Source organism: Rissa tridactyla, chromosome 9, assembly GCF_028500815.1.
Source record: "Rissa tridactyla isolate bRisTri1 chromosome 9, bRisTri1.patW.cur.20221130, whole genome shotgun sequence".
NCBI lineage: Eukaryota > Metazoa > Chordata > Aves > Charadriiformes > Laridae > Rissa > Rissa tridactyla.
In genome coordinates, this window is record NC_071474.1 from 46,866,251 (window position 1) to 46,886,172 (window position 19,922).

The window sequence follows — 19,922 nt, forward strand, 5'->3', positions numbered from 1 at the left end:
AGAGATAGTTAGCAAGGTATCTGTTAAATATTTCCTGCTTATAATGAAATATTATGAGAAGTACATGATGCAGGCAAATTCAAAGAGCAGCTGGTTTACATCTGCCGTATCTGAAGGCAGTGTCATTTTAGAGAAAGGAGGACAGCGATAACAAATTCCAGAGGCAGTGTTCCACATCGCTCGAAAAGAAGAAACACTCAGACCACTGAGATATTAGCACATCATCCACGAGAAATACATCACGTGTTTTTGAGTTGTTTCTTTGCAATCTATTGCGCAACTATATTGTACAATGTTGTTGCTTCAAAAAAGTGAAACAAATTCTGGGTCTCCCAGTCCCCAGATATTCTGATAATGAGATTCTACATCTCAGGAGTATCGAGAGCAAAATATTTTAAATAAACAAAATGATGATACAAATCTGACTACAGAATACAGTTTGTTAAGTGGTACTCGCAGAATATGGCCACCACTGTTCCCCAAAATTTAGTGTGATTACTGTAGCAGAATGATTTGAAGTTAATTTGCAGACTGAAACAAAAAATTAACAGCTTAATACACACAGCTAAGAAGGTTACAGCATTATAGTTACATTAACATTAATTTATACCATATGCAAACAACACAGAACAAGAGTTCAAATGTATTGACATGAGGAAAAGAAATATGCAAGCTGAACAAACATGTGAATTAGGATAGAATCTAACTCATATGCTTGTTAGTGACCCAAGAAAACAAATAAGCATCATACTAACTAAATTTTCATACTAGACAAAATAGGCAAGAGAACTACCAAAAGTCTGGTGAAATAATATTATTTTCAGACGAGGTATCTAATACAGTTGTCTATAATATTCCCAGAAGAAATTAGAATTTACGTGTCTTAAAAAAAAAATGGAAGGTCATGGTGCATCTTAAGTCAAAAAAGTTTAGAAAGCAAGTAGTCAATGAGATTTCAAGACTGTATTCATGGAGAAATCATGTCAAAAAGCATAAAGTTATACACGTCCTGCTTTGATGTTACCCACCCAGAGAGAAATTATTAGAATCAAACTAAATGGAACAGTCAGAGGAGTTAAAAGAATTTAATTCTTTAATTATTCCACCCAAATAGCTTTAAAAATTCCTGCCAGTAAGACGCAAGATGCTTTGCAGTAGTCTAAGCGATACGGTGAAAAGTTCACTTTATGGCATGCTTTAGGTTTTGAAAATGTCCTTCTAAATAGTATTTCAACTCTCTTCGCCTGCTACCGCCTTTACATAAAGTAACAGAGAAGAACTTTCATTCCTGAAATCAGTATCTTGCATGTTAGCATTTTAGATATCTTACTGCATGCCAAACACTTTACAAAAAGACCGTGTGATGCATTTCATTTCAGCAGTTCTGACTTTTTTTCCTATTAGAACAAAATCCTTCCAACTTTGAGCAATTCAGGGCCTTGGGAAACTTCTGAATGGCTCAATTATTGATCTACCCATCTTTTTATTAAGACAGGTCTCCACAAATAAATAGTATTACATAGCAGTGTCACACTTTTAAACTGTAATCAGTTTGCTTTTAGAAGTACAAAGTAATCAGATAATCAGATCTTTCCAATCATGACCTTAACTTCGCTAGAAATACTTCTGAAAGAAGGGTCTAACCATTTGTCTTCGACAGAACCCCAAAAACCAGGCTGGCAAGGCAGTTCTCAATGGGCTGATGAATACTTCCAAACCCGGAGCTACATGCACAGATCAAATACACAAATACAGTATAAAGTCTAATGTGATCTAAAACACAAAGGAAAAACAGGTACAAACACATAGGTTTTAAAATCTTCTTGTCATGGCTTCCCTGGTATAAATAAATATTTTTAAAAGATGCCAAAACATAAGGTTTTTTTGCTTAAAACTGACTGAAAATAGCTATTAAAAAAAATTAAAGCCTTTATTGTCCAAAGGGTCAACACCTGACACTATTTGCGGCGCAACCACACATTTACTAGTATTGACGCCGAAGTCATGAAACTGCCCTCTTTAAAGTGCTCCAATTAACTTCAAATCCTGAAAGAACTAGAAATAACTTAGGACTTAGCTCTGCAGAACAACAGTATGAAAACAATCATCCTAAAGAAATTGGTTGCAAGGAACAAAGCACAACAGTATTAGTCATATTTTGTCCTTCAAAACAGAGAATGGATGTGGTTATAATAATTCTGGTTATTTTTAGAATGCTATTTTTCCTCTTCACACTATTCATCGTCCTGCTATTTATGTTACAATTGGAGATGCCTTCCATTCTTCTCATGGTGCAAACCTCAGCAGCTTTGGAATGGCCATTAACACCATACTTAAGGAATATAACTCAATGTGTTTAGATAGTTTGGTGTCTGAGAACACAAACTGCTAGAAACCCACACAGAAGTCAGTTAAACGAGTTGCAACAAATAATATGTTAATAGCTGTGTTAACCTTATTTGGTGTGTCAAAAGATAGACCATCTTTCAGGTTTCAACAAAACGTACCTAGACGACCAGCAAACAGAAGTATACTTATGTTTCTAGTGAGTCTTGCCCAAATTGTATTTTCACATCACAAATATGATGCCACAGAACCAGTGTTTCTATTAACTAACTTCCTGTATTCATTGGTAAAAGATGTCACAGGCGCAACAGCTGCCTTTCTGCTCCAGAAGCACTGGCAAGATCAACATCAATGCTCCATTCTCTCCACAGTTAATTTAGGTAGACAATTCTTATTGCCCAACAGATCCCAGCCAAGTCAGATCCATACAAACTGAGAGATACAAAGAAATTTTTTTAGAAGGATTCACTGTTACATAGGGCTGTCAAAAAAATTTTAAAAAAGGAGTATTATTACATGTAAGAAAATTATCAACCAAGTCAATGTCATTCATCTCCTGGCTATGTCCTCGCATAGAACTTCCACTAATCCCACAAGTAACATGTTTTTAGAAAAGTAACACATTTTCATTTTAAAACCTCAAGGCTCCCATACCCTGCAGCATCAGTGTAAAACCAAATCTCTCTTCTCTAGAACAGCATATGAACAATGTACACACTTCATTCATGTCCTTTCCAGATAAATATTAAAATCCTATAATTAGAATCGTACCTATGTAGGAAGGTTTCTCTCAAAGACTTTATAATAAATATACTTATTTTTCTGTGTTTAAGATGAAATTTGTATTTTGCTTAATAACAAGGCACAGCACCATACTGCAGGATGTGGTGTCTATGCGGAGTCCCACTTTAAGTTAGAAGTGCTCCTAGATGAAGTTCTAACAGAGAATCCTGTTAAATTCAAAATTAGGATATGAATTAAAAAACAGCATTTCAACCACAGAAAATTCACTTACATTGACCAAGCCAAAATAATGCTCGTTCACAGGGAACTGTTCAGGACCAATCTCTTTCTCCAAAGCAGAGGCATTGGCGCCCTATAAAGAAACAGTATGTTTACATTAGAGGAAAAAAAAACCTTCCTAAAAAAAAAAAAATAACCCAGAGTTCATACTACTCTTATAAAAACAAATAAGCTAAGAAAATAAATTACTTCCATTGAGAATTACCCTCCCGTGTTTCCGATGTTCTTCAAAATGAAATCAATATGATACTTCATTACCTTATAGTGGCCTACCAGTATCTTAAGGGCGCTACAAGAAAGCTGGGGAGGGACTTTTTAGGATGTCGGGTAACAGTAGGACTAGAGGGAATGGATTAAAACCAGAGATGGGACGATTCAGACTGGACGTTAGGAAGAAGTTCTTCACCATGAGGGTGGTGAGGCACTGAAGCAGGTTGCCCTGAGAGGGCGTGGAAGCCCCGTCCCTGGAAGTTTTTAAGGCCGGGCTGGACGGGGCTCTGAGCAACCTGATCTAGTGGGAGGTGTCCCTGCCCAGGGCAGGGGGGTTGGAACTGGATGATCTTTAAGGTCCCTTCCAACCCTAACAATTCTATGATTCCATGATTATTATAAAAGGCACCATGGCTTCACTTAAAAACTCAACTTCATCAGCCGGAATCAGAGCTATCTTATCTAAAAGAAGGGGTTTTTGCATTTGAGTTTATTTGAAAGTTAACAACAAGACATTTGTTCTCACCAAAGACTTCAGGTTAGTCACAGTGACCTAGAAACTCCAATTTAAATTTAGCCAAGAATGCATTGTAAAAAATAAAGAAACTTACAACACACAGAGAACTTCTAAACTTAGAGCACAGAAACCGTATGAGCTACAAATCCCATGAAAGAAAAATATGTCTTTTTGTGATGTGGCTGCTTATTATATATCTCATATAAAGAATTATTGAAAAAAAAAATCTTGCCTTCACTTACACTTTGCATTAGAAATACAAAAATTTTCGAACTTTATTTCTGGAAAGTACTATGGACAAGTGAAGCACTATTACAAAAAACAAAAAGAATAGAAAGAAGAATTTTATCTGACATTCCTCAAACTCAGATCACCTAAAAGTGCTTTGGCTTTGCTACGCTTTATTTAAGGATGATGTATTAACTTACAGTGCATTTTGATACGTCCTTGAGTCTCCAGCAACATAGTGAGGATGCAATTTATTATTTTAGATACAACTGAAAAATACCACTACACATCCACATAGTCTTAATTGTCACATAGAACAAGAACTAAAGCATACCAATATTTTCATTTCAATTTTAACTTTGTCTACTTCAAATTCTAAGTGGTCTACGCATCTCTTTCCATTTTTTTCCTTTTTTTTTAACCCACCAGTACCTTACACCTGAGCTTCCACTTGGGATTTGGTACCTTCCCTCATGCTACTCCATCTGTTCTCTAATGTTTCTTGCTGGTTCTCCAACAGTCTTTGCTGCATCTCTGCTGTTACCTAAGGAGTTACCATCACTCAGTGCACAACCCAAGGACTTTGGCTTTTTGTCTTCTATTTTAAATAGCCAAGTCACTCCACCTATAACCTTCCGCAAATAGTAAACAGAGATTCTACTGTCCACATGAGCCATCTTAAAACACTTCAGAAAAGCACTAACCAAACAAAAATTACAGTCGAGCAGAACTCATCTATTTCCCTGAAGCTAGTAAGGTTTTTAAATTGCTGAGCAAATATTTCAATCATTTCCATTAGTATTCTGCTATTAATATAAATCAGAGACAAGCAGAGACTGTATACAGTTCCACCTAGATTGTCTTTAACAAAGAAATAACTAAGAAATTTCTACTAAACAGGAAAGAAACCAAGAAACAATTTAGTTTAACAGGAGGAATGAAAAACACTGTAGTTGGATCACCCACATCAGATTTACAGTGAATTACATATATTAAAAAAGACAAAAAATGAGGAAGGCTCAAAATTGGGTACTATAAAAACACAAAAACATTCACTAGGTGCTGACAGATTGACAAGCAAGACTCTTTGAAAGGAACGATTATACAGAATTTTTTGGGGCATCAGTGCCAGCTCAAGCAGCTCCTCTCGTTTGTTTCCCTACATCCATTCCTTGCTTCCAAGTACCTCTTTTTCCCTCCACCATCTCCCCCCAACAAACCCAAACCAAACCTAGAGAGAAGAATGGCTATCTGCAAGGAGGAGCTGTTGATACAGCTCTCTCCAAATCCTGCTTCAGCTCATCACTCGAATTGATCTGAGCAACACCGAAACTTTGGGGAACAGCGTAACAGGAGACGGTAACCTACCCGCTATGTAAATACCCAAGAACAGGTGATGCTGGTTTTGAAAAATTTTCAGTCTTGACATCAGACCTGACTGCTAAGTGAAGTTCCTTTACTCTTACATTCTGCATGTTTCAAGATAAAGGAAGTGTAAAATCGCCAGGCTTGTGAAGTTCAGTTTAAGTCTCCCTGAACTGGCTTCTCACCTCCTCCATCATCTCCAACACCGTATTAGAGAAACAGGTACCACAACTTACAGAACTAGTGAAACCAGACAACCCCATTACTTCAGTCTGTAAAGCAACACACGGAATAAATATCCGAACAAAGAAATAAAAGCACAAGAATTGTAATTTATAACAAAAATATGGTACAAAGAATTTAATAACCTACCATAAACCGGTGTCGCAATTCAACTAAACCACCAACCCGTATTCCACATGTATCTACCCATTTAATCTAACAGATCACATGTGCCTTTTTTTCAAGTGCTTCCTTGTAACTACTGTGCGAACTTTGTAAATTTGGGTAAATTAACTGTAGGGGCAGATTAAAAATTAAGGTTTCCTTAGTAAATTAAATGCTCAATCAACCACAGAAGCTAAATTAACCTTACATTTAGTTGCAATGTTTCTGAAGCTTCTTGTCATTTTAAATTAGCATACCAAAGTAATGAAAACCAAAACAGGACTCAAAAGTAATTGTGGGAGGAATCAAAATCACAAACTAGTCATAAATAGTTCTGAAGATGCAAACTTTGATTTATTATGGGAGTCAATGCCCATGAGAACTACACCACACCAGGCAACAAGTACATAGGGGAAAAAATGTACTTCATGGTGGCAACAGAAATTGGCCTTGGTCATGTTTCAGGATGGAAATACAGGTCACGTTTGTGAGTGACGCTGCATAACTGGAGTCAAAGTTCAGCTACTCACAATCCCTGACCTTTGCAGCTAAATTTGCTAATAGCAAATTAACCAACTGGAGACCAAATCTAGTGCAGCCTGAACTGTGTCTTAATGAAGCCAAATAAGCAGTTTGTTTTCAGACTGACAGGTCTTACACACATTTTCTCCCCCCCACTAAAAGATTTTTCCATCTGGATAAATATACTTCTGCCTCAGATCACATAAATATTTGCTCACAAGGAACAATACACACTTCATGATTTTGGAAACGTTAAAGTCACATTTCTCATCTAGAAATAAAATCTAACCAAGGTGGCAAGTGTCCAAAGTATGAAAATTTATACTTGATTATTTGGGGAATAGAGGGAGATGCATCTCTTATGGGGTGCCACAAACAAACTATTTCACATCTTACAGTACTAAAAACATAAGAAAATCAATACTGTTTTGCTAAACTATGACACACGTTGTGGGAGCAATAAAGAATGACAAGAAAAAAATCACTAATACATACCAATGGAGTTTGCTTGGCATATAAAAGCTAAGCAAATAACGTACACTAAAATGCAGCTAACTATAAAGCTTAATGCATGAGATTAGAATTGACTTCTTATTGCTAGCACACGACAAATAAATACATCTTATAAAACCCCCAGAAATACATCTTCGAGACTTCTAGGAGGTCCAAGAAAATGCTTTTAAGGAACTGTTCGGTTACTCCAGGAAGACACTTTCTGTACACAGCTCTGTGAGCAGGAGCAAAACACAAATTTATACAGTCAACACATAATTACCCGACGAGGAAAACATCCCCCTAGTTTAACTAAAGTGGTAATACTGTTTTACTTATATAATTAGACTCTGGGAGAGATGCGAATTTAACACTTCCATATTGGTGGGGGAGGCGACAACTAAAGTTTCGACAACTTGTAATCCGGATTTGTAATTTTCTCGAAATTACTGTGACTTAAAATGTTGGTTGCACTTTCCAAGAGATCCCCCATCCTGTTCACACCCCCACGAGCAGAACTGACTTTGAATGCAGAGAGCGAGCTCAGCTCAGTGGGTTTCTGCAGTTCCAGCACTCTGATGGAAAGCTGCCTGGCTTATCTGAACTATCACCATTTTAGCAGTTCAGAATAATAGATACAACTAACAATGGCCAAGACAACCCCAACAGACCAACAATAAAGTATTTGCTGTTATAGCTGCAATAATTTTACCTTATGCATTGCTGGCTAATTAAAAAAGGGACCTATCCAAGAACATTTGTGCTCACTGACTTCCATCAGAAAAGACAAAGATCGCCCTTTAAAAAAAAAAATCACATATACTGAATTTTAAAGTATCAAACAAAAGCACAGGGAACTGTTAATATTCAAGTTTTCCTCCATTTTTCATCCCAGCTCAGTGAGGGACATCACACCAACACTAGATACGTATGAGATATAGGGAAGAAAGGACCGACTATAACATTTATGCAAAGAACAGCAAAAGGTTTCTAAGGCAGGTTTTGTTGAGTTTGGTAAAGCAAAGAGAGGTGGTAAAGCAAAAAGAGACACGAAAAGACCAGTTTCAAAACCTCTTACCTGAGGTAGGTGTCTAATCAAGTCATCACAGATGAAGTGATGCCACAGTATAGCTGAAATTTTAACTGAATAACCCCTCAAAAGCAGAACAGAGATCTATCAGCTCTTCCAACTTCTAAGCTGCGAGTCCCTTTTGCTCAGTAGAGAAGTCTTAAGGATTTATTTCCAGTTCATTCCACCACCCAAGTGGAAAAAACAGTAGTAGACTTCTATTTCTTTGCCAGATTACACCGCCAACGCATTGACTCACCAAAGGAGATAAGAAAGAACTATGCTTAGGCATCACGGTCTCTTATAAGCTCTACAGTTCATGACTACTCCTGCAAAGAAAATGAGTATTTTGCCTGGTCTAGATTTAATTGATTTCAGAAACTGGAAATGTATCAACAGTTTCCAGGGGCTTAAATACTTCTATGCCCTTAAACTTATTTTAATTTGTAATTACTCTTATAGACAAATGGCTTGTAGATTGCATTCACTTATCTGACAAGAATCACAAGAAATTATTGTTGGAAGATGAAGAAAAATTATCACTTTTCTACTCACTATACATAAGTAGCTTTACAGTGGAAATTATGATAAGGCCAAGAGTTCTTCTGCAGCTATCGATGAACAGAAGAACAGCTGGAAGTGATTAATGACAACTACATAGTTCAGAACACGAACTACGGTCAACTGATGACAGAAATACATATGTCCGGCATCCACACAGGCCTTGCTTCCAGTTATGACTTTTTCCCTTTTTAGTACTATGAATTTTACTAAGTTTCAGTAAAATCCTGGTCCTCCACAAAACTTGGCTAAGAATGAGTGGACTGTCATTCCAGATTAACCAGCATCACCAGTCAAAATTTTTTTATCTTTCACACTTCGAAGGAATTTACACTTCCATTTACAAACATCTACTTCTTGCTGCTATGGAGGTAACTTTGCAGACATGGGAATGGTTCTAAAAGCGACGTTGTCCTATCTTGATAAGCATGCAAGCAGACCTTCCGAGCACGAAGCAGCTGCTGCTGTAGCTGCAGTAAAAAAGGATCAAAATTAGCACAACATTGGGTCAGTATCCTTGCTGTTATTCAGAGCTCTTGTCAAAAATAATCAGGTCGATGCTGTACTGCTGTTTGAGCAAAGTGAGCGGAGAGGCACTGAAGCTATAAAAAGAGGGGGGAAAAAACCCCACAAAGCAGACGATGGGAAAGGGTTACGAGAGGGAAGATCCCACTCTTCCCTTTGCAAGAGCCTTGAGATTTGGCGAGGGGAAGCAGAGTAGTTTATGGCATTTACTGTTGCTAAACTTCAATTCTATCAAGGATTAAGACGGCACACGAGGAGGGCTCAGGCCGCTGACCTGCACGTTTTGGAGGGTGCTGGTTTCACGTCTGCTTTGAGTGAACAGTGGAGTGTCTCACGTTAGCACAACCCACCAGCTATTAACAACTCTGTGTATTCCTTAAACTGTAGAGGTGGATGTGTGACACATTTGTGGGATAGGCTGGAAGAGAAAGAAGTACAGTAAGAAAACGAGAAGAAATTATGGTGAAAGAAGAGAGATAGTAAGTGAAGATCCAAAAAAATATAACCATTAAAATAGTCATTAAAGGTGGCTACATTCCAATCAGCATTTCTGATGTGCTCTAATTATACAGCGTTTTTGAAATCACACAGGAAAATCCATGCACCAGCAGACTGTCAGTGGATCTATAACCATTCTATAACCATTCATTACTAGCTCAATATAATGACATATAAAACATTTGCTTGGTTTCTTAGAAGGACATGGAAATTCAAGACACCTAAACAGACGGTACACTCGCCAAACAAATGCTTTTAGAGTCTTTTAAATGTTGATAAGGATGAAGCAGTTGCTTAAAATACAAGAGAAGGAAGTAACTAGGACCATGAAGCCCTTCTCACCTTTTCAAAAAAATACAACCACAAACTTGCAGTTTGTTTCTTTTTTTAACACTAATGATCCTGACAAAATCTACAAGAAGTCCAAGCAAGTCACCACTGTGGTTATTTTGGGGCACTGCACCATTTTAGCAGCTTCATTTACAGTTCATTTGTAGACAGCAGATTTTCAGAAGAGAACTCTTAAAATCTGGATGTATATGCATTACTGCTCCCAAAGTGCCATAAAAATTCCTGTCTATCTGTACATCGTATAATGTTTAAACTGTAGTTTCGTATGCTTGCCGATATACTTCAGCTGCTTTAGCCCTATCTAAAATACAAGACTAATCTCATCAGCAGATTACTTTTAACGAGCTAGAGACTATCAGTTAATTTAACAGTCCATGGAAATCTGAAGATACAGCCTTTCTTCAACTACAAATTACTATTTTTTTAGCCCAGTGCAAAATATTAATTTCCACATTAGATGCTTTTTACACAAGCCTTTTATCCTTCTCCCATTGCAATTAATATCATTCAGTTCAAATGAAGTAATTAAAGCATTGCAACTTAGGGTATCTCTAAACTTTTATTACAGCCACATGCACAGTCAGAAGCTGCATAGCACGGTTGTTATAACAGCCTGTTGAAATAAAAATCCCTTATGATATATTAGCTTGGGCTCAATACCATACTAACTCAGCTTTTGGATTGGAACCAGCTTATTCCCACTGAGTGCACAGCACGTACCTGCCTGCAAAAAATATTTCCCTTAAAGAAAGGCAAAAAAGGGACAGATATCTAGGAGATATTTCAGTGTCCAGAACATATATGGTACACAAGTCTTGCTGAAGTCTCTAATTATTCATGTTACTCTTTTTAACAAATTAGAGTCAGGTAAGATTTAGCATTTGAAAAAACCTGGGAAGCAGCTTTCAAGTTGGGCAGAAGGGATCCAAGGAGCCCTCAAATTAGAAAAGCTGGTTAAATACACTGCATGACTGAAGAGTGACGTTTTTAAAGAGTGAACAAACAAAACAAAACAAAACAAAAAGGAAAAAAAGAACAAGTAGGCCAAGCCAGAGCTACTTAAAATCTTTCAGGAAAGAAATCTGAATGAGATGATGCATTTCATAAAGGCTGCCTGCACTTACTTTGCTGTATTAGCTGTGATAATAGTTCCAGCTTCAGGACTATTAAAATTACCATCTGGGGGAGTGCAGACAGGACCAGAACTGGCGCTGGATTTCTGAAACAGTTTATAGGACATACAGCCATGATTTTCTAAACATAGAATTAGATATTGCTTCCCCATCTTTTGAAACTCCTTGGTTGTGCAGCAGTGAAGTCAGACAAAGAGAGTCGTCAGCTCAGCTATCACTCACTATCATCTAGGTTTTGAAATTAGCCCTTTTCATGCATCCCAGAAAGCTGCTGTTCCAGGCATAACAAATTATGGTAAATTGAACTTTGGATTCCAGCATGCTTATGCAGGCAAAACAAACTGATAATCTTGAAAGGAGCAGGTGTAACAGTGTCACACACTTACCAAGACTCCACGCTTCCAAATACTAGAGTCTTCTCAATCTGCACAACCGCTTGGTGCACGCAGGGAAGGGCTGGCTGTGCCCACACTTCATATAAAGCTTACAGAGCACTCTGCCGACTGACAATATCAGGGAGACCACGGTGAAATTAGAAAATGCTGTATTTCAAAGTAAGTTTACTGCTACGAAGCATTTAAAACCTGAAGTCTTAATTAGTGTGTTTTTAAATAAATTAATACAGAATGCTTTGTAAACTGTTCCACGTAAATGTTTATTCAATTAGGAGCTGGTCTTGCAAGGTCCACAGGATCTGTGCCGCACTTAAAAAGGTAGAGCAAGCCATACACGCTTGTGAAATTCTGTAATTTTATGCTCTTTAAAATTAGATAATAAAGCTAGGCTGCTGTAAAAAGAACATATGGAAAGGATGCTGGATTAAGGGTAGGAAGTACAGAAACTACTGCTTAAGAGTCCCAACCTTTGTAATGCGGCACTGTAAGCAACCTAGTTCCCCCTTCCTAGCCACTGCCTCTGAGATTACTGAAGTGTTCACATCTAGTTCATCCACCCGAGAAAAGCTCCGCAAGATTTCTCCTGACCTTGGGTTTCTCTCAAATGACCTAGTAACACACATAAGAGTAGATGTTTTGCTCGTACAGCTCTCAGATATTTTACAGCTTTTTGGCCCTGTAAAACAACACACACAAACAGATCTACAGGCCCAGAGTTTACCAGTATTGTTCTTTTCTGAGTTGGTAGTAAGATTTTTATCATGACCTTCGCACATCAAACAGTGGAGGAACAATACTGTAAAAAGTGAGGAAGTGGATGCTGATGGAAGACAAAACATAACACTACAGATTTATGAATAGCCTGTAACTTCAGACATTACACATGTACAGGTTAAACAGGCACAGAAGTACGGGCGGGAAAATTCAAACACAGAGCCCATCAATGGATTTGAATGCATATATATTCACAACATGACAGCTTAAGTGGATAAAATCATTAGGAAAGGAGCTGAAAATATAAAATATTACATAAGAAACAAAACAGCCATCTACAGTGCAGCCCTTTATTTTGGCAACAAGTCTAGGAATCTCCCAATTTGACATCTGTAAGAGCAAATATTGGAAGCCATTTATTTTTTTAATAGGAACAAGATACTAAGAGATGTGCATATAAATACAGATGAACTCAATGTATTAAAAGCATTTGCTCTAAAGCCTGATTAAAGAACAAAACAAGAAAGATTCAATAATATAGAGCACTTCTTGAACTAGCTACATTCTGCTATTTTAACATCTTTTCCCAGGCAATCATACCTCATTTTGAAATTGTTAACAGCTCTGCAGCAGAGGTCCCCCAGTACAATTAATATCTAGTTTCAACAAATGAAATATACACTGCCCCCAGTTTCCTCAGTACTCCACAGCACAACACAGTTGGGATCTCTCATTTTCCCAGGGACAGTGAAGTTATGAAATCTTAAAGTTTATAGACAATGTGGGATCAAAACAGATACCAGTAGTGTAGAAAAACTAGTCCATGTGGTAGTTCAGGACTCTTGTAAAATCCTAAAAAAAATCACTCAAAGGAGACCTGTGTACTATCCACCCGAGCTGGCCGTTAGCTGCAGGCTGGCTGGCTGCTTTGCATAGGCTTATGTCTCCAAACTGCTGCAAGCCCAAAATCTGGAGAATGCATCAATAACCACCCATCACACAGACAGGATTAAACTAGAGTACAAACAGCATGAGAAAAACCTTGCACGAAGCGACCTACTAACTGATTCGCTAAGGCTTACACACGCTTTTTTCCCCTAAAACAACACACTTCATTCTCAAGCTGAGTTTTAAGTGCAAAGATGAATATTTCTTTCCTTCAGCTTAACGAGTCAACCAAGAAGCATAGCACTGCTGGAAACAGAAGTCTGCTTAGCTAGCTCTACTTTTATCCTCCCTTCTTTCCACTTCCTCAGTGATACCTTCCCAGCTATAAATGCCATTTCTCTGATAAAGCTAAACCAAAGTTCTACAAATATAAGGGAAACAGCAGCAAGGCAAGCATTATACATCAATGACATGAAAGCCCTGCTTGAACTGAATAGTGTAAATTATTCAGGTGGCAAATGGAAATGTATTACTTACAAATGATTCAGTCATCTCTTCTCTAGCACTTAAGTTAATAATTATATCCATGCTGTACTGATTCATAGGAGTAGAATAAGACTACCACCAATTTGTATACTGCATTTGAGTTCTTCATGCATGCCTTACTAGTTTAGCAAACAATTAGACATGAATCTAGGGTAAGTGTCCCCAATTAGCCTACTAAGAAACACCAATATTTCTGCTAACCGCTTATTGCAGACTTTTCACAAAATTAGCTATCAGAGAGGAAAAGATCAAATCTATGCTGCACACCTTGCTCCATTCAAGTGTTCTGTTTTGCTTCTCCAATCAAAAAAAAAAAATTATTGTCAGTGCAACCAAAAAACCCTGACTCCTGACTCAAAAACTCAGTTCTACAACTGACTTTCTCAGCCCCCCTGAGCGCAGCAAGCATATTCTGGATTACACGATGCAGTCAGACCCCTGGAAATTCAGCCTCCTTGCTCTCTCTGCTCAGTCAAGAGAGGATTCGCATCTGTCCATGACCATGTGTATGCCACAGAACTACAAGGATACCACTTTTCAATATTTCTGAAACAGGAGCTATGCATTTATCACAAAGGTTAACAAAATGCCTCAATAGTGCTTTCTATTTCACTCTCACAGTTAATTTTGCAGTTGCTTGCAAAAAGAAAACAGAAACTCCTGGAGTCCATGGTAAAGATAAGGGCTGGGAAACAAAACTAAGTCAAAGGGACACAGCAGAGAACCAGAGCTCTAGTTGGTAGCTCTGGCCATATGGTGTCAGCAGCCCTACCAAGCAATGAATCATATTCAAATGAACAAGTATTTTCCTATGAGTTTCCAATCTTTGTAATGCTATAGTTGCCACATGAATGTTATGCAATCGCTGAAAAAGGGACGGTGCTCACATCAAGGAAATGCAATGATCAAGAGGCATGGGAGAGCTGATCCACACTACAAAAACCTGGAAGTTATTTTAGGAAGAGGGATATGATTAAAGTTATATTACTGTCTACTAATGAGATCGGGCATTGAATTTAATTTTTGAAGAGATATGGCAGAAGAGTGGAATGTCTGAGATGGAAAGTCAGAAACACCAATCCCTGCAATGCTGACGGGCTGAGGGGTCCGAGAGTGTCATAAGCCTGTGTTTCAGTTTTCCAGCCTGAAGCACAGATGATGACTGGAAGTGCTAGTAAAAACTGCATGTCTTACTAAAAAGATGCAAAGTACAATCACTACATATTAGCATAAAATGTTGAGATTGACAGTAAGTTTAGCCAAGCTATATATGCACCCAAACCACTGATGCTGAAAAATTCCATAAGCATTTGATTAAACAGCTATGTAAGAAATTTGGAAGCAAGTTTCATGCAATTATTTTGTGCAAGCAGCAATGAAACAGTAAATTCTCCACTTGAAAGAGAAACAGTAAGGAGAATCTGCTTCCCCAAAGCTGCAACACCGCAAAAGTCTCCTCTTGAAAAAACAAACACCGTACCTCAAAAGGGAGGCTACAAATATCTGCTTAGCTTTCTTCTATCATCCCAACAAAAATCAAGGTAAGCACAGCAGAAAAAATGAATCCAAGATTGCATGCGTATAGCCAAAGTCTCTAAAAACAAATCACAAACACTGGAATGGCTGTATTCAGGCTTGGCTGCATACGCATAGGAAAATGCACTGCCTTATATTTGCCCTCTTAATCTGAGGCTTAGTCAGCTGATCTCAGGAATGCATCCAAAATATTATATGGGATTGAGTCAATCACTTGCTTCTGGGGTGCAGAACTCCACAACGAAGTCATGATTCAGCCATCTCTCAGGATCTTAATTTCACCCGTGTTTGTGATGGGCAATTAAAAGTACAAATTATGCTGAAAAAAAAATCCAGTGAGATTAGCGAAGTATGAAGCTCTGGGAAGTCTTCTGCAATACCAAAGCTATCCATTGCCAGAAATTAAACAAAAAATAAATAATTAATCTCTCTTGCTAAGAGCAGTACTACGAAACTCCAAACGCTCAGCTTTGTACAGCACCACTGTGGTTCAGTTCAACTGGATTTCGAGTTAATCAAAAGCAGTAGTCAGTACCTACCTGGAAAAAAAAAAACAAACCAGAAAAAATCTGCACCCTTTACACACATGTGAAATGAGGCTCAGCAAGTTGGCATGCAGGAGCCCCCTTTGACACTGCAGCCTACTCTCTGGTTTGCTACTGCTTCAAATGAGACCTAAACCTGAAGTCTGACCACTCGGAGCAATTAAGATGTGGGACTATGAAAAACAAAATAATAAAATTGAATAACCCCAGTCTGATTCTGTGTTGGATTTCAGCAATTCAAAGCCCTTTTATAGCTCATACTGATTAAACTCCTTACAGTAAGAATCTATGCGAAATGTTTAGATGGCGTATCATTAACGAGACGCAACATTTTATTATGAGTCAGCTGTGTTTTAGTGCTAGACAAACCACTCGCTGGCCTCTATTTATGCAGCAATGTAACTTCATTAAAAATTCTGCATAATCATGCAATTATCATTCTCCCTCTTGCTAGATTCTCTTTGGCAATATGGATCATACCCTGTTACGTGCAATCATGGGAAATGATTACAGAGCTTCTATAAACTAGTATAACAACCTTTAAATGGAGCCTAGTTATCACAACAAATGACTGCGATCTGAGCCAGAAAAAAAGAATTAGCGTCCGATAATTCCCTCAGTTCCTCCCTCTCTGAAGGAAAGCATCCACCTGCCGTGGCGATATCCCTGCCACCAGCTGACACACCCACCCGAAGGAAGCCAGTTCCCATTTCGGGAGAGGGCTCCCTGCTGTCCCGGCCAACCCCCCCCCCACCCGGCATTAGGGCTTCATTATTCCAAATCTGTCAAAACAGCGGCTGGGAGCAGCCAGGCTGGCGCTCCCCGCTCAGCCCGGCCTCCCCGACGCTGGCTTCCCTCGCCCCTTCCCCGGCGCGGCCCCCCGCCTCACCCGGCCCCCTGCGAAGCCGCCACCTCCCACAGACACCCCCCTCCCCGGACAGGCGGCGGTTCCTCCCATAAACCCTGGGTTTTAATCACTTTTACTAATTCTCATTGCGCCTGGCCGCGGCGGGGCCCTCCTCAGCCCCTCAGCGCGGGACCGGGGCCGGGGCCGGGGCCGGGGCCGCTCCCGCCGCCCGGGACCGACAGCGGGGCCCCTCGCCAGCCACCCACGCCGGGCCCCAGTACGGCGGCTGCCGGCCGGCCGCGGCTCTCACCATGGTACAGATGGAGGCGAGTCTCCGGACCGTCATCAGTATTTCCATCCGCCCGACGCGGCCCCGCGCCCCGCGGCCGCCCCCGCTGCCGCCGGCGCCATGTTGGGACGCAGCCGCCCAACTGACAGCGGCAGCCGGAGCCGCAGGTGGCGCAACCGCCAAACGGGGCCGGGCGCCGGCGGTGCGGCCAACAAATGGCGCCGGCTGCGCCCCGCGCCGCCCTCCGAGGGTTCCCACGTCTTCCCGGTCCCCTCCGTCCCCCCGCTTCCCTCCGCCCCAGGCAGTCCGACCCTGTCAGGAACCCAGCTCCGGGACGATGTGGCGTCGTCCCGGCGAGGCCTCCCTCAGGGTGACCGCAGGGCTGGGCTGCGGCTTTCCCCTCTGCCGAAACGGGGCCGGGGACGCCCTCGTCGGTGCAGCTGCAGGGATGGTGTGGAGCGAGAAGTGCTTCGATGTCCCTGGGCCCAGGTGAGACGTGCTGCGATGTCCCTGGGCCCAGGTGAGAAGTGCTGCGATGTCCCTCAGTCCAGGTGAGATGTGCTTCTACATCCTTCGGTCTGGATGAGACATGCTTTGATGTCCCTGGGCCCAGGCAAGACATGCTGTGACACCCCTCGGCCCACAGAGGTGGCCGGAGGTCCCGGTGGGATGGGCGATGCTGTACTTGTCACCCGCAAAACTGGAGGAAGATGCCATTCCCACAAGGATGGAGCTGGGGGATGTCGCCAAACCCCTCAGCGAGGGAAACCACGGCCACCTCGGAGCACAGAAATACATGCTGAAACTCTGCTTTTCCCGAGACTCTTTTCAGGGGCTGTGAGCACCCACAAACGGGTTTTTACAACGATGCCCAGTGCCATGATGGAGTCGGACAGTGGTTTTGCACCGATGAATCCTTTGCCGTTCTGCACAACATGTCCCCATTTCAGCAAAATCACAAAAAGGGCTCTTTCAGAGCACAGCGCTACAAATGACAACAGTGTCTATTGTGAACCCAGGAGAAAAGTGTTGCCGAGTCGCCATACAGCACTTCACACAGCGCATGCCAAATGCAAATACGTGTCAGAGGAAAACATCCCTCATGACGCCAAGGATGGGTGGAAATGTCTGTCGTGTGGCTGATGAAGAGCTACAGAATCGTGTCAAACCTGGAAGGAGCCTGGCTTGTATGTCATAGTAACGAAATTAACGTATTAATTGAGCACCGTTGAAAAGCACTGATGAAGGTGGCTGGAAGCCCTCTGTTTATGCTGCGCACGAAGAACCCCATCGGCAGAGATCGGACTGTTTCCACACGCCGTCCCTTACTCCAGCCCTGATCCTGTGGGAATATCTCTGGGGAAGGAAGGACAGTGCAGTTTCCAAAGCATAAACTTTTTTATGAGGCCAAGATGTTTCCATTCTATTTGAGTTGCTCGCCTGCAGCGATGTTCTCTTATACACATTGTACTTTCCACGTCATCTACTACAGGCTCCCGAGGGACAGTATTCCACAACCTAAAAAAAAAACAATCCTTACAAAATATGCTAAAAGTGAAAAAGGACACACGCTTCTTACAGCGTTTCCATGAACGGCAATGCAACAAAATTAGGGACAGGAAATACAGAAATAGTGGAATCTGTACAGCGTTTAACCAAATTGAACTATATATTTAAATGATTGCTTCCCTTACATCTTAAAATAGAATCAAATATGATTTATCACAGCTGTCACAATAGCATCTGAGGACACTTCCTTCCCCTTTGGCCTCAGGATCAGAACAACTTTGTGCTGGGTACAAATATGGTGCTAAAATGGCAGTCTTGTCCCCAAACAACGTCTTCTGCTGAACCACTCGGAAGAATTTTTAATGCATTTTACCCATGATCAGCTCTGCACAAGGCGGAATCCCAAGCACACAGAGAAAGGCCGGTTCCTCGCACATATCACATTCCCTTCTCTTCCTTTCTTACCTCTGGCAAAGATGCTTTTTATTTGCCTTTCCCAACTCTGAGGGTATTTAGTTACTGGGAGCAAAAAGGTGGTTAAAACACTACTTTTGTTTAGTGCAGTGTGAGAACTGGCCTTTGGGCCCCAAGTTTGCAACAAAGAACAAAGACAGACAGACAAAGCTGCAAAGATCAATCCGTTGTTGTTTGCAATACATTCACGAGCAGGGGACGTGTACACGAGCTGCCAGCTACGAGTTTTATCGCAGCATCTGCCAAAGCAACCGGCATTTCCCCAGCACCGCATTTAGCGTTTCTGCTCAGAAATGAGCCGTACTTCTCCAGCCGTGTCGTCAGAACATCAAGATACCGTAAAAAAACATCTGAGAGATTCTGGAGGCAAATGTAACCGTTACAAATAGACCTTTAGAAGAAAGATCATTTTTGCCAGTGCTAGGCAGAAGGGGAAAGAGTGACAACAGTCGCCCATTTCGCCAGCGTGCCGGGATCTTAGCAAGATCGGTCTGGCTCTGCTCATCTGTTACTCCTTTTGTAAAATGTATGAGGAATAATTATATCCAGTTTTAAAACCAATTTGACATCTTCATATGAAAAGCACTATGGTAATGGCAAATATTTTTATTTTTAGAATGCTTAATCTCTGAAGATGCGTAGGAGTGCCAACAACAATAAAAACAGAAAATCTTATAAAAACCATAGCCAAAAGCAACATAGACCAATAAATAAATCTGTAAATAATTTGGTGTGGAAATAACATAATCTCTGTGCAGCATGCAAAGGCACACATCTTTGCATGGAGAAACTCAAAGAGTGGTTACTGCAATCTCCAGAATCATCCAAATGTTTTCAAAGTTGCTCTGAGTTTTGCAAACATTCTCCCTCTAATTTAAGCTATTGTTTTTCCAAGAGAATTTGAATTTAAAACATGGTTTTCTTAGCTAAATATAAGTCCATTGTGCACAAA

At 40.5% G+C, this 19,922-nt stretch overlaps 1 protein-coding gene across 7 annotated transcripts in view; it reads right to left on the minus strand.

Moving 5' to 3' along the window:
• Positions 1-17,159, minus strand: part of LOC128914703 (ubiquitin carboxyl-terminal hydrolase 12-like) — a 31,805-nt gene extending 14,646 nt beyond the window's left edge. For 2 of the 7 annotated variants that reach the window (XM_054214122.1, XM_054214121.1), the window contains exons 1-2: positions 17,009-17,159; positions 3,362-3,442 (exon numbers count right to left, since the gene is read on the minus strand). In XM_054214122.1, coding sequence (XP_054070097.1) covers positions 3,362-3,442; positions 17,009-17,056 — 129 coding nt within the window. In that variant the 5' untranslated portion in view covers positions 17,057-17,159. Of the gene's footprint in view, positions 1-2,507; positions 2,779-3,361; positions 3,443-9,519; positions 9,664-11,218; positions 11,314-11,613; positions 11,731-17,008 lie in introns of all 7 variants that reach the window. The other 5 variants (XM_054214123.1, XM_054214124.1, XM_054214126.1 and 2 more) reach the window with 5 other exon arrangements.
• Between the last annotated feature and the right edge of the window lie 2,763 nt (positions 17,160-19,922).